Consider the following 12,334-nt stretch of genomic DNA (forward strand, 5'->3'; position numbering starts at 1 on the left):
GGCTCCGCCAGCTGGCAGCTGGGTGACTTTGGGCAGGCCGCTTCACTTCTCTGGGCCTCGTCTGGAAAATTGGGATGAAGACCGTGAGCCTCACGAGGGACAACCTGATCACCTTGTAGCCTCCCCGGCGCTTAGAACGGTGCTTGGCACATAGTAAGCGCTTAATAAATATTATTATTATTATTATTATTATTATTATTAGTATTATTAGATTGGACCTGTGACCGCAGGGGGACTCTGATAGACTTAAAGTGGAGGGATTTCCCCGGGGAAGGCCGCTGCGCGTTACTCGTTACATCCCCGCGTTAAGGCGAGCGCTTAGAGCGAGCCCCTCCGCGACCTCCGGCGCCGGAGGAGGCGGCGGGGGCTGTGTGAACGAGAGGCCCCGTCGTCCCCAGTGGCCTTCGGGCTACTTGGGAGACGCCAGAGGAGGGCAAGCGCAGCTCTCTGCGCCCCGGTCCTCGCGAAGGCCGGGAAGTGAAGGAGGCCGGGCCAGAAGCGCCGCTCGTTAAAGAGCCGGAGAAACAGCGTGCCTCAGTGGAAAGAGCCCGGGCTTTGGAGTCCGAGGCCGTGGGTTCGAATCCCGACTCCGCCACTTGTCAGCTGGGTGACTCGGGGCAAGTCGCGTCACTTCTCTGGGCCTCAGTTACCCCATCTGTAAAATGGGGACTAATAATAATAATAATGATGGCATTTATTAGGCACTTACTACGTGCAAAGCACTGTTCTAAGCGGCGGGGAGGTTACAAGGCGATCAGGTCGTCCCGCGGGGGGCTCACGGTCTCAATCCCCATTTTCCAGGTGAGGTCACCGAGGCCCAGAGAAGTGAAGTGACTGGCCCAAAGTCACCCAGCTGACAATTGGCGGAGCCGGGATTCGAACCCATGACCTCGGACTCCAAAGCCCGGGCTCTTTCCTACCGAGCCACGCTGCTTCTCTGAGACTAAGACTGTGAGCCCCAAGTGGGACAACCTGTTCACCTTGTCACCTCCCCAGTGCTTAGAACAGTGCTTTGCACATAGTAAGCGCTTAGTAAATACCATTATCATTATTATTATTATTATTATTATTATTATTATTATTATTATTATTATTATTATTTCAACGCGGTGCTTTCGGATGGGGAAAGTCTGGGGAGGGGCCGGACGTAATACTGGCTGTTTAGAGCAAAAGAAAAAAAGAAAGAAAAATGACGTCCCCCTGACTGGCAGAGTGAATTAAAAACAGATGATGATGATGATGATGATGATGGCGGCATTTATTAAGCGCTTACTATGTGCAAAGCCCTAAAATCAACCAGTGGCAGAATAATCGTGAGTTTATGGGGAAGTAACAGTCATTCATTCAGTCGTGTTTATTGAGCGCTTACCGTGGGCAGAGCACTGTACTAAGCGCTTGGAAAGTACAATTCGGGCAACATTCATCCGTTCGGTCGTCTTTATTGAGCGCTCACCGTGGGCAGAGCACTGTACTAAGCACTTGGAAAGTACAATCCGGGCAACATTCATCCGTTCGGTCGTCTTTATTGAGCGCTCACCGTGGGCAGAGCACTGTACTAAGCGCTTGGAAAGTACAAGTCGGGCAACATTCCTCCGTTCGGTCGTCTTTATTGAGCGCTCACCGTGGGCAGAGCACTGTACTAAGTGCTGGGAAAGTACAATTTGGGTAACATTTATTCATTCGATCGTCTTTATTGAGCGCTTACCGTGGGCAGAGCGCTGTACTAAGCGCTTGGAAAGTACAGTTCGGGTAACATTTATTCATTCGATCGTCTTTATTGAGCGCTTACCGTGGGCAGAGCACTGTACTAAGCGCTCGGAAAGTACAATCCGGGCAACATTCATCCGTTCAATCGTCTTCATTGAGCACTTACCGTGGGCAGGGCACTGTACTAAGCGCTCGGAAAGTACAATTCGGGCAACATTCATCCGTTCGGTCGTCTTTATTGAGCGCTTACCGTGGGCAGAGCACTGTACTAAGCGCTCGGAAAGTACAATTCGGGCAACATTCATCCGTTCGGTCGTCTTTATTGAGCGCTTACCGTGGGCAGAGCACTGTACTAAGCACTTGGAAAGTACAATCCGGGCAACATTCATCCGTTCGGTCGTCTTTATTGAGCGTTAACCGTGGGCAGAGCACTGTACTAAGCACTTGGAAAGTACAATCCGGGCAACATTCCTTCATTCGATTGTCTTTATTGAGCGTTAACCGTGGGCAGAGCACTGTACTAAGCACTTGGAAAGTACAATCCGGGCAACATTCATCCGTTCGGTCGTCTTTATTGAGCGCTCACCGTGGGCAGAGCACTGTACTAAGTGCTTGGAAAGTACAGTTCGGGTAACATTCATCCGTTCGGTCGTCCTTATTGAGCGCTTACCGTGGGCAGAGCAGTGTACGAAGCGCTTGGAAAGTACAATTCGGGTAACATTCATCCGTTCGGTCGTCTTTATTGAGCGCTTACCGTGGGCAGAGCGCTGTACTAAGCGCTTGGAAAGTACAATTCGGGCAACATTCATCCGTTCGGTCGTCTTTATTGAGCGCTCACCGTGGGCAGAGCACTGTACTAAGCGCTTGGAAAGTACAGTTCGGGTAACATTCATCCGTTCGGTCGTCCTTATTGAGCGCTTACCGTGGGCAGAGCACTGTACGAAGCGCTTGGAAAGTACAATCCGGGCAACATTCATCCGTTCGATCGTCTTTATTGAGCGCTCACCGTGGGCAGAGCACTGTACTAAGCGCTTGGAAAGTACAGTTCGGGTAACATTCATCCGTTCGGTCGTCCTTATTGAGCGCTTACCGTGGGCAGAGCACTGTACGAAGCGCTTGGAAAGTACAATCCGGGCAACATTCATCCGTTCGATCGTCTTTATTGAGCGCTCACCGTGGGCAGAGCACTGTACTAAGCGCTTGGAAAGTACAATTCGGGCAACATTCATCCGTTCGGTCGTCTTTATTGAGCGCTTACCGTGGGCAGAGCACTGTACTAAGCGCTTGGAAAGTACAATTCGGGTAACATTCATCCATTCGGTCGCCTTTATTGAGCGCTTACTGTGGGCAGAGCACTGTACTAAGCGCTTGGAAAGTACAATTCGGGTAACATTCATCCATTCGGTCGTCTTTATTGAGCGCTTACCGTGGGCAGAGCGCTGTACTAAGCGCTTGGAAAGTACAGTTCGGGTAACATTCATCCGTTCGATCGTCTTTATTGAGCGCTTACCGTGGGCAGAGCACTGTACTAAGCACTTGGAAAGTACAATCCGGGCAACATTCATCCGTTCGATCATCTTTATTGAGCGCTCACCGTGGGCAGAGCACTGTACTAAGCGCTTGGAAAGTACAGTTCGGGTAACATTCATCCGTTCGGTCGTCCTTGTTGAGTGCTCACCGTGGGCAGAGCGCTGTACTAAGCGCTTGGAAAGTACAATTCGGGCAACATTCATCCGTTCGATCGTCTTTATTGAGCGCTTACCGTGGGCAGAGCACTGTACTAAGCGCTTGGAAAGTACAATTCGGGCAACATTCATCCGTTCGGTTGTCTTTATTGAGCGCTCACCGTGGGCAGAGCACTGTACTAAGCGCTTGGAAAGTACAGTTCGGGTAACATTCATCTGTTCGGTCGTCCTTATTGAGCGCTCACCGTGGGCAGAGCGCTGTACTAAGCGCTTGGAAAGTACAATTCGGGCAACATTCATCTGTTCGGTCGTCTTTATTGAGCACTTACCGTGGGCAGAGCACTGTACTAAGCGCTTGGAAAGTACAATTCGGGCAACATTCATCCGTTCGGTCATCTTTATTGAGCGCTCACCGTGGGCAGAGCACTGTACTAAGCGCTCGGAAAGTACAATCCGGGCAACATTCATCCGTTCGGTCGTCTTTATTGAGCGCTCACCGTGGGCAGAGCACTGTACTAAGCGCTTGGAAAGTACAATTTGGGCAACATTCATCCGTTCGATCGTCTTTATTGAGCGCTCACCGTGGGCAGAGCACTGTACGAGGCGCTTGGAAAGTACAATTCGGGCAACATTCATCCATTCGATTGTCTTTATTAAGCGTTTACCATGGGCAGAGCACTGTACTAAGCGCTCGGAAAGTACAATTCGGGCAACATTCATCCGTTCGGTCGTCTTTATTGAGCGCTTACCGTGGGCAGAGCATGGAAAGTGCAATCCGGGGAGGAGAGTAACGGGAACGGTGCCGTGCCTTCGTCTGCCCTGGTCGTTCGCCCGGTCGTATTTATTGAGCGCCCGCTGCGTGCAGAGCACTGGACTGAGCGCCCCGGCCGAGACGGGTCTTGTCATCTGCTCCCCCCAGGCTGCTACCATCAGGAGCTGTGTAAGCTGATGTGTGAACGCCTGAAACTCAGCACGTGGAAAATCCAGCTGGGCGTGCTGCAGTCCATGAACGCCTACTTCCAGGGGTAACGCGCTTTTCCCGCCCGGTCCGTGAGCAGCCGGACGCTCCGGCGGATCCCGCGGCGTCATTCCCGGTCGGGGGGGGGAGCCTGGGTGGGGAAATTCCCGCCGGTTTCAGGTCGGAAACTCCCCCGACCCTCGCGGTGCTCCCGCCTTCCCATCGCTCTCTCCTCCTTTTTTACAGATTGATGCTCTTTGAAAAGGAATACGCGGACCCCGCGATGTTGACTGAAATACTGTTGGAGACTTGCTCGTCCATCACCTATTCTTTAGGTAAACCGATGGCCCCTGAAAAGAATATTATTATTCTTTATTCGTCATCATCAATCGTATTTATTGAGCGCTGACTACGTGCAGAGCACTGTACTGAGCGCTTGGGAAGTCCAAATTGGCAGCATCTAGAGGCGGTCCCTACCCGACAGTGGGATCGCGGTCTAAAAGGGGGAGACAGAGAACAAAACCAAACATATAACAAAATCAAATAGAATAGATATGTGCAAATAAATTTATTGAGCACTGACTACGTGCAGAGCACTGTACTGAGCGCTTGGGAAGTCCAAATTGGCAATATGTAGAGACGGTCCCTACCCGACAGTGGGCTCCCGGTCTAAAAGGGGGAGACAGAGAACAAAACCAAACATATAACAAAATCAAATAGAATAGATATGTGCAAATAAATTTATTGAGCGCTGACTACGTGCAGAGCACTGTACTGAGCGCTTGGGAAGTCCAAATTGGCAACATATAGAGACGGTCCCTACCCGACAGTGGGCTCACGGTCTAAAAGGGGGAGACAGAGAACAAAACCAAACATATAACAAAATCAAATAGAGTAGATGTGTACAAATAAATTTATTAAGCGCTTACTATGTGCAAAGCACCGTTCTAAGCGCTGGGAAGGCCCCAAGGCGATCGGGTGGGCCCACGGTGGGGGCTCCCGGTCCCCACCCCCATTTTCCAGGCGAGGCCCCGAGAAGTGAAGCGACTTGCCCGGAGTCGGAGCCGGGATTCGAACCCACGACCTCGGACTCCGAGGCCCGGGCTCGCCCCGCCGCTTCTCCGGCCCCCGTGCCGTCCTCCGAAGTTGGGACGGCCATAAAGCCCCCCGTCCCGGCCTTCGAACCGAACGGAGGGGACGGAGCCGGGGAGGAGGCTCGTCCGGGCCGAACCCGACGCGGTTTTCCGTATCTGTGCCGGGGCCCGGATTCAGGGAAGGAAAAAAAAAAACCTTCCGGGATTCGATCCATTTTTGTTGGCAGATTTCAGGCCTAGTCTCTGTCACGCGGGTCGCGATGACGGGGTGTCTGAACCTCTCCGGTTAAGCGGGACGTAATAGTGATGATGATGGCGTCTATTAAGCGCTTACTATGTGCAGAGCACCGTTCCAAGCGCTGGGAAGGTTCCAGGTTGTCCCACGGGGGGGGCGTTCCCGGCCTTCACCCCCATTTTCCAGATGAGGGAACCGAGGCCCAGAGAAGCGGACCGGCCCAAAGTCACCCCGCTAAGTGGCGGGGCCGGGATTTGAACCCGCGACCTCGGACTCCAAAGCCCGGGCTCTTTCCGCCGGGCCACGCCGCTATAACAGTAATAACGATGGTATTTGTTAAGCGCTTACCGTGTGCAAAGCACTGTCCTAAGCGCTGGGGAGGTTCCAAGGTGATCCGGTTGTCCCGCGGGGGGCTCCCAGTTTTCATCCCCATTTTCCGGATGAGGGAACTGAGGCCGACGCGGCGAGCGGCGGTCGTTCCTACCGTTGGCTCCCGTCTTCGTCTTGCGGCCCCCCGGATTCCGCCCGACCGGGATTCCGGTAGCCGGAGGGAAAAGCGGATTTCGCTTCGGGACGTCTCCTTGGCCCGGGAAACCTAATCCGTTCATTTTCCTGCCCTTCTTTCAGAGAATAAAAACTACACCTCCATCAGAACGGAAGCTTTGTCCGTGGTAGAATTAGTGCTCAAAAAACTCAAAGGTGAGTGGGTTTTTGGGGTTTTTTTTGTCCTTTCTCGGTAGCCGAGGATGGAGCCGGTAATGGAGAAGCAGAATGGGCGGGTACGATTTGAGGATATTAATAATAATAATAATAATAACAATAATAACAACAAGAGTAATAATAATGTTGGTATTTGTTAAGCGCTCACTCTGTGCCAAGAACTTGGGGGGCTACAAGGTAATCAAGGTTGTCCCCCGTGGGGCTCGCAGTCTTGAATCCCCATTTTCCCGATAATAATAATAATAATAATAATGTTAAGCGCTCACTCTGTGCCAAGCGCTGGGGGGGCTACAAGGTAATCAAGGTTGCCCCCCGTGGGGCTCGCAGTCTTGAATCCCCATTTTCCCGATAATAATAATAACAATAATAATAATAATAATGTTGATATTCGTTAAGCGCTCACTCTGTGCCAAGCGCTGGGGGGGCTACAAGGTAATCAAGGTTGTCCCCCGTGGGGCTCACAGTCTTGAATCCCCATTTTCCCAATAATAATAATAATAATAATAATGTTGGTATTTGTTAAGCGCTCACTCTGTGCCAAGCGCTGGGGGGGCTACAAGGTAATCAAGGTTGCCCCCCGTGGGGCTCACAGTCTTGAATCCCCATTTTCCCGATGATAATAATAATAATAATAATAATGATAATGATAATAATAATAATAATGTTGGTATTCGTTAAGCGCTCACTCTGTGCCGAGCGCTGGGGGGTCTACAAGGTAATCAAGGTTGTCCCCCGTGGGGCTCGCAGTCTTGAATCCCCATTTTCCCGCTAATAATAATAATAATAATAATAATAATAATAATAATGTTGGTATTTGTTAAGCGCTCACTCTGTGCCGAGCACTGGGGGGGCTACAAGGTAATCAAGGTTGTCCCCCGTGGGGCTCACAGTCTTGAATCCCCATTTTCCCGATAATAATAATAATAATAATAATAATGTTAATATTCGTTAAGCGCTCACTCTGTGCCAAGCACTGGGGGGGCTACAAGGTAATCAAGGTTGTCCCCCGTGGGGCTCGCAGTCTTGAATCCCCATTTTCCCGATAATAATAGTAATAATAGTAATAATAATAATAATAATAATAATGATGATGTTGGTATTTGTTAAGCGCTCACTCTGTGCCAGGCGCTGGGGGGGCTACAAGGTAATCAAGGTTGTCCCCTGTGGGGCTCACAGTCTTGAATCCCCATTTTCCCGATAATAATAATAATAATGTTGGTATTCGTTAAGCGCTCACTCTGTGCCAAGCGCTGCGGGGGCTACAAGGATATCAAGGTTGTCCCCCATGGGGCTCACAGTCTTGAATCCCCATTTTCCCGATAATAATAATAATAACAATAATAATAATAATAATAATAATAATAATGTTGGTATTTGTTAAGCGCTCACTCTGTGCCAAGCGCTGCGGGGGCTACAAGGATATCAAGGTTGTCCCCCGTGGGGCTCACAGTCTTGAATCCCCATTTTCCTGATAATAATAATAATAATAATAATAATGATGTTGGTATTCATTAAGCGCTCACTCTGTGCCAAGCGCTGGGGGGGCTACAAGGATATCAAGGTTGTCCCCCGTGGGGCTCACAGTCTTGAATCCCCATTTTCCCGATAATAATAATAATAATAATAATAATGTTAGTATTCGTTAAGCGCTCACTCTGTGCCAAGCACTGGGGGGACTACAAGGTAATCAAGGTTGTCCCCCGTGGGGCTCACAGTCTTGAATCCCCATTTTCCCGATAATAATAATAATAATAATAATAATAATAATAATAATGATGATGGTATTTGTTAAGCGCCTACTATGTGCAAAGCACCGTTCTAAGCGCTGGATGCGGGAACTGAGGCCCAGAGACTTGCCCCAAAAGTCCCCCAGCCGAGCAGGGGCCGAGGCGGGATTAGAACCCGAGCCCGGGCTCTCGCCCTGCCGCTTCTCCCATCTTCCGCTTCCCCCCGCGGAGGTCTCGGTTCGCGGGCCCGGGAGCTTGCGGGAAAGGGAAACCGCGTCAAATCCGGCTCCAGCCTCCAGGCTGACTTGGGAATGGGGAGCAGATGCCCTCGCCGCGTGATTCGCACTCTTAACTCGGGGCGGACGGTGCCACCGTAGAGTTCTCAATTTCGGCCCTCAGCAATTCACCCCTCCCTCAATGCTTCTATATAATAATATATATATATATATAATATAATATATTACAATATACTATTATGTACTATATATAATATATTATATATTGTGCATAATATATTATTATATATGATATACTTAGTATATAATAATTATATATAATATAATTATATATAATTATATATGATATATTATAATAATATATAATATACGTTATAATATATTGTATATTATTATATGTTATAATATAATATGATGCATACCATGTATAATATAATATGCCATCATATATAATATACGTTATAATATATTATATATTATTATAATATAATGTGATGTGTGTTATATATTGGCCAATAACTATATATATAATAATGCCATTTATCAATATCAATAATAATAATGGTATTTGTTAAGCGCTTACTATGTGCAAAGCACTGTTCTAAGCGATGGGGAGGTTCCAAGGTGATCGGGTGGTCCCCCGGGGGACTCCCAGCTTTAATCCCCATTTTCCAGATGAGGGAACTGAGGCCCAGAGAAGTGAAGCGACTCGCCCAGGGTCCCCCAGCTGACAGTTGGCGGAGCCGGGATTCGAACCCCCGACCTCGGACTCCAAAGGCCGGGCTCTTTCCACTGAGCCACGCCGCTACAATAGTAATAATAATGGTATTTGTTAAGCGCTTACTACGTGCAAAGCACTGATCTAAGCGCTGGGGAGGTCACAAGGTGATCAGGTTGTCCCACGGGGGGGGGCTCCCAGTTTTCATCCCCATTTTCCAGATGAGGGAACTGAGGCCCAGAGAAGTGTTGTCTATTACTGTTTGTGCTCTATTTATTTTACTTGTCCATATTTGCCCGCTGTCAAATAGGGACCCTCCCCGTCTGTTGCCGACTTAAGCGCTTAGTCCAGTGCTCTGCACACAGGAAGCGCTCAGTAAATACGACTGAATGAATGAATGAATGAATGAAGCGACTTGCCCAAAGTCACCCAGCTGACAGTTGGCGGAGCCGGGATTTGAACCCGCGACCTCGGACTCCAAAGCCCGGGCTCTTTCCGCTGAGCCCCGCTGCTCCTCTTATTGAAGGCGCATAATAATAATAATAATAATAATAATAATAATAATAATAATAATAATAATGGCATTTATTAAGCGCGGCCTTCCCTGACAACCTTTCATTTCCTTTTCTCCCGTCTCCTCTGTTCATCCCGCCGCCCGCCGCCGCTCACTCGTTCATTCAGTTGTATTTATCGAGCGCTTCCTGTGCGCGGAGCACTGTACTGAGCGCTTATCCGTACCGCTGTCCGTCTCCCGCTCCGGACCGTCGTCGGACGTGTCGACCGACTGTTGCGTGCTCTCCCCGAGCGCGTGGTAGGAAGAATGATGATATTCGTCCCAAGCACAGTGCTCCGCACACAGTCAGCGCTCATTTGCGGCCAATTATTGATCGACCGGGATTTCTCTCCCCTCAGAGTCCGAACAGTGGGAATGTTTGCCGCCCGAAAGCAGAAACCTCCTCATCGGATCGCTGACGACCATGGAGGCGGACAGCAGGCCCGAGCTGCGGGAGAAGGCGGCGGCGTTGAAGAAAGCGCTTGAGAATCCGAAGTGAAGAGGGGCGAAGGAGGAAACGGCCGGAAAAAATAAAAGAAACCAATAACCAAGTGCCATGTAAAACAAAACAAAAAAAAAGGCGGTGTACTCTGAAAACCAAGTGGGGAAAATGAAGATTAATCTGTAGCATGCGTCTTTCCTTGGTCAAAATAAAACGAAAACTGCCTTAAATTCCGTTCCCCTTCAGCTTCATTTCTTTCGCCTGGGCCGAAGCTGAGCTGGCCGGCCTCGCGTTCGTGAGGAATAGCCGTAAGTAGCCGCGGTTCCCATTTTTCCCCGCACACGTGACCCGTGGATTCGGGCCGGGGGGGAGGGAAGATCGGCTCCGATCCCGGGAACGTTACATCTTCGAGCCGCTCGGCTTCCGCGTGCTATCCCGAAGGGGGGTTTTCGATGCCGGATGTCGGGCGGAGCCGGATTTTGATGGCGAATCGGGCCCGTTTTGAACCCTGTCCTCGCTTTAGATGGTTGGAACGAATTCTCGCTGTGTGTGTGATTCGGGACCGACCCGGAGCTCTGGAAGGTAACGAATAAATCTGCACCGGATTGTCAAACCGGGCCTCGGGTGATGTAACACACACACACACAAAAAAAAATCTCAATTTTATCTTTCCCCCGAACTCGCCCCACAGAGCAGTGATGTCTGCTCTTTGGGTTGCTTATAATGATAATGATGATGATGATGATGATGGGATCTGTTAAGCGCGGACTTTGGGCTGTAATAATGATGATGATGATGACGGGAGCTGTTAAGCGCGGACTATGGGCCGTAATAATAATGATGATGATAATGGGATCTGTTAAAGGCAGATTATGGGCCGTAATAATAATGATGATGACGATGATGATGACGGGAGCTGTTAAGGGCGGACTATGGGCCGTAATAATAATAATGATGATAATGGGATCTGTTAAGGGTGGACTATGGGCCGTAATAATAATAATAATGATGATGATGATGATGATGACGGGCTCTGTTAAGCGCGGGCTATGGGCCGTAATGATAATGATAATAATAATGATGATGATGATGATGATGATGATGATGGGATCTGTTAAGTGCGGGCTATGGGCCGTAATAATAATAATGATGATGATGATGGGATCTGTTAAGTGCGGGCTGTGGGCCGTAATAATAATAATAATGATGATGACGGGATCTGTTAAACACGGACTATGGGCCGTAATAATAATAATAATAATAATAATAATAATGATAATAATAATAATGATGATGATGATGATGACGGGATCTGTTAAGCGCGGACTATGGGCCGTAATAATAATAATAATGATGATGATGATGGGATCTGTTAAGCGCGGACTATGGGCCGTAATAATAATAATAATGATGATGATGATGGGATCTGTTAAGTGCGGGCTATGGGCCGTAATAATAATAATAATAATGATGATGATGACGGGATCTGTTAAGCACAGACTATGGGCCGTAATAATGATGATGATGATGATGATGACGGGCTCTGTTAAGCGCGGGCTATGGGCCGTAATGATAATGATAATAATAATGATGATGACGGGATCTGTTAAGCGCGGGCTATGGGCCGTAATAATAATAATGATGATGATGATGACGGGAGCTGTTAAGGGCGGACTATGGGCCGTAATAATAATGATGATGATAATGGAATCTGTTAAAGGCAGATTATGGGCCGTAATAGTAATGATGATGATGATGATGATGACGGGAGCTGTTAAGGGCGGACTATGGGCCGTAATAATAATAATGATGATAATGGGATCTGTTAAAGGCAGATTATGGGCCGTAATAATAATAATGATGATAATGGGATCTGTTAAGGGCGGACTATGGGCCGTAATAATAATAATAATAATGATGATGATGATGGTGACGGGCTCTGTTAAGCGCGGGCTATGGGCCGTAATGATAATAACGATGATGATGATGGGATCTGTTCAGTGCGGGCTATGGGCCGTAATAATAGTAATAATGATGATGATGACGGGATCTGTTAAGGGCGGACTATGGGCCGTAATAATAATAATAATGATGATGATGACGGGATCTGTTAAGCGCAGACTATGGCCCGTAATAATAATAATGATGATGATGATGATGATAGGATCTGTTAAACGCGGACCGTGGGCTGTAATAATAATAATAATGATGATGATGATGATGATGACGGGATCTGTTAAGCACGGACTATGGGCCGTA

General features: G+C 48.5%; 1 protein-coding gene across 4 annotated transcripts in view; it reads left to right on the forward strand.

Annotated features, from left to right (window-relative positions):
• The window catches only part of ECPAS (Ecm29 proteasome adaptor and scaffold), a 134,197-nt gene extending 123,892 nt beyond the window's left edge, over positions 1–10,305 (forward strand). For 3 of the 4 annotated variants that reach the window (XM_038770203.1, XM_038770204.1, XM_038770206.1), the window contains 4 exons: positions 4,312–4,417; positions 4,597–4,685; positions 6,307–6,378; positions 9,993–10,305. In XM_038770203.1, the coding sequence (XP_038626131.1) occupies positions 4,312–4,417; positions 4,597–4,685; positions 6,307–6,378; positions 9,993–10,132 (407 nt within the window). In that variant the 3' untranslated portion in view covers positions 10,133–10,305. The remainder of the gene's footprint in view (positions 1–4,311; positions 4,418–4,596; positions 4,686–6,306; positions 6,379–9,992) is intronic. The other variant, XM_038770205.1, reaches the window with a different exon arrangement.
• Positions 10,306–12,334: the final 2,029 nt, after the last annotated feature.

This window comes from Tachyglossus aculeatus, chromosome X3, assembly GCF_015852505.1.
Source record: "Tachyglossus aculeatus isolate mTacAcu1 chromosome X3, mTacAcu1.pri, whole genome shotgun sequence".
NCBI classification, from domain to species: Eukaryota; Metazoa; Chordata; class Mammalia; order Monotremata; family Tachyglossidae; genus Tachyglossus; species Tachyglossus aculeatus.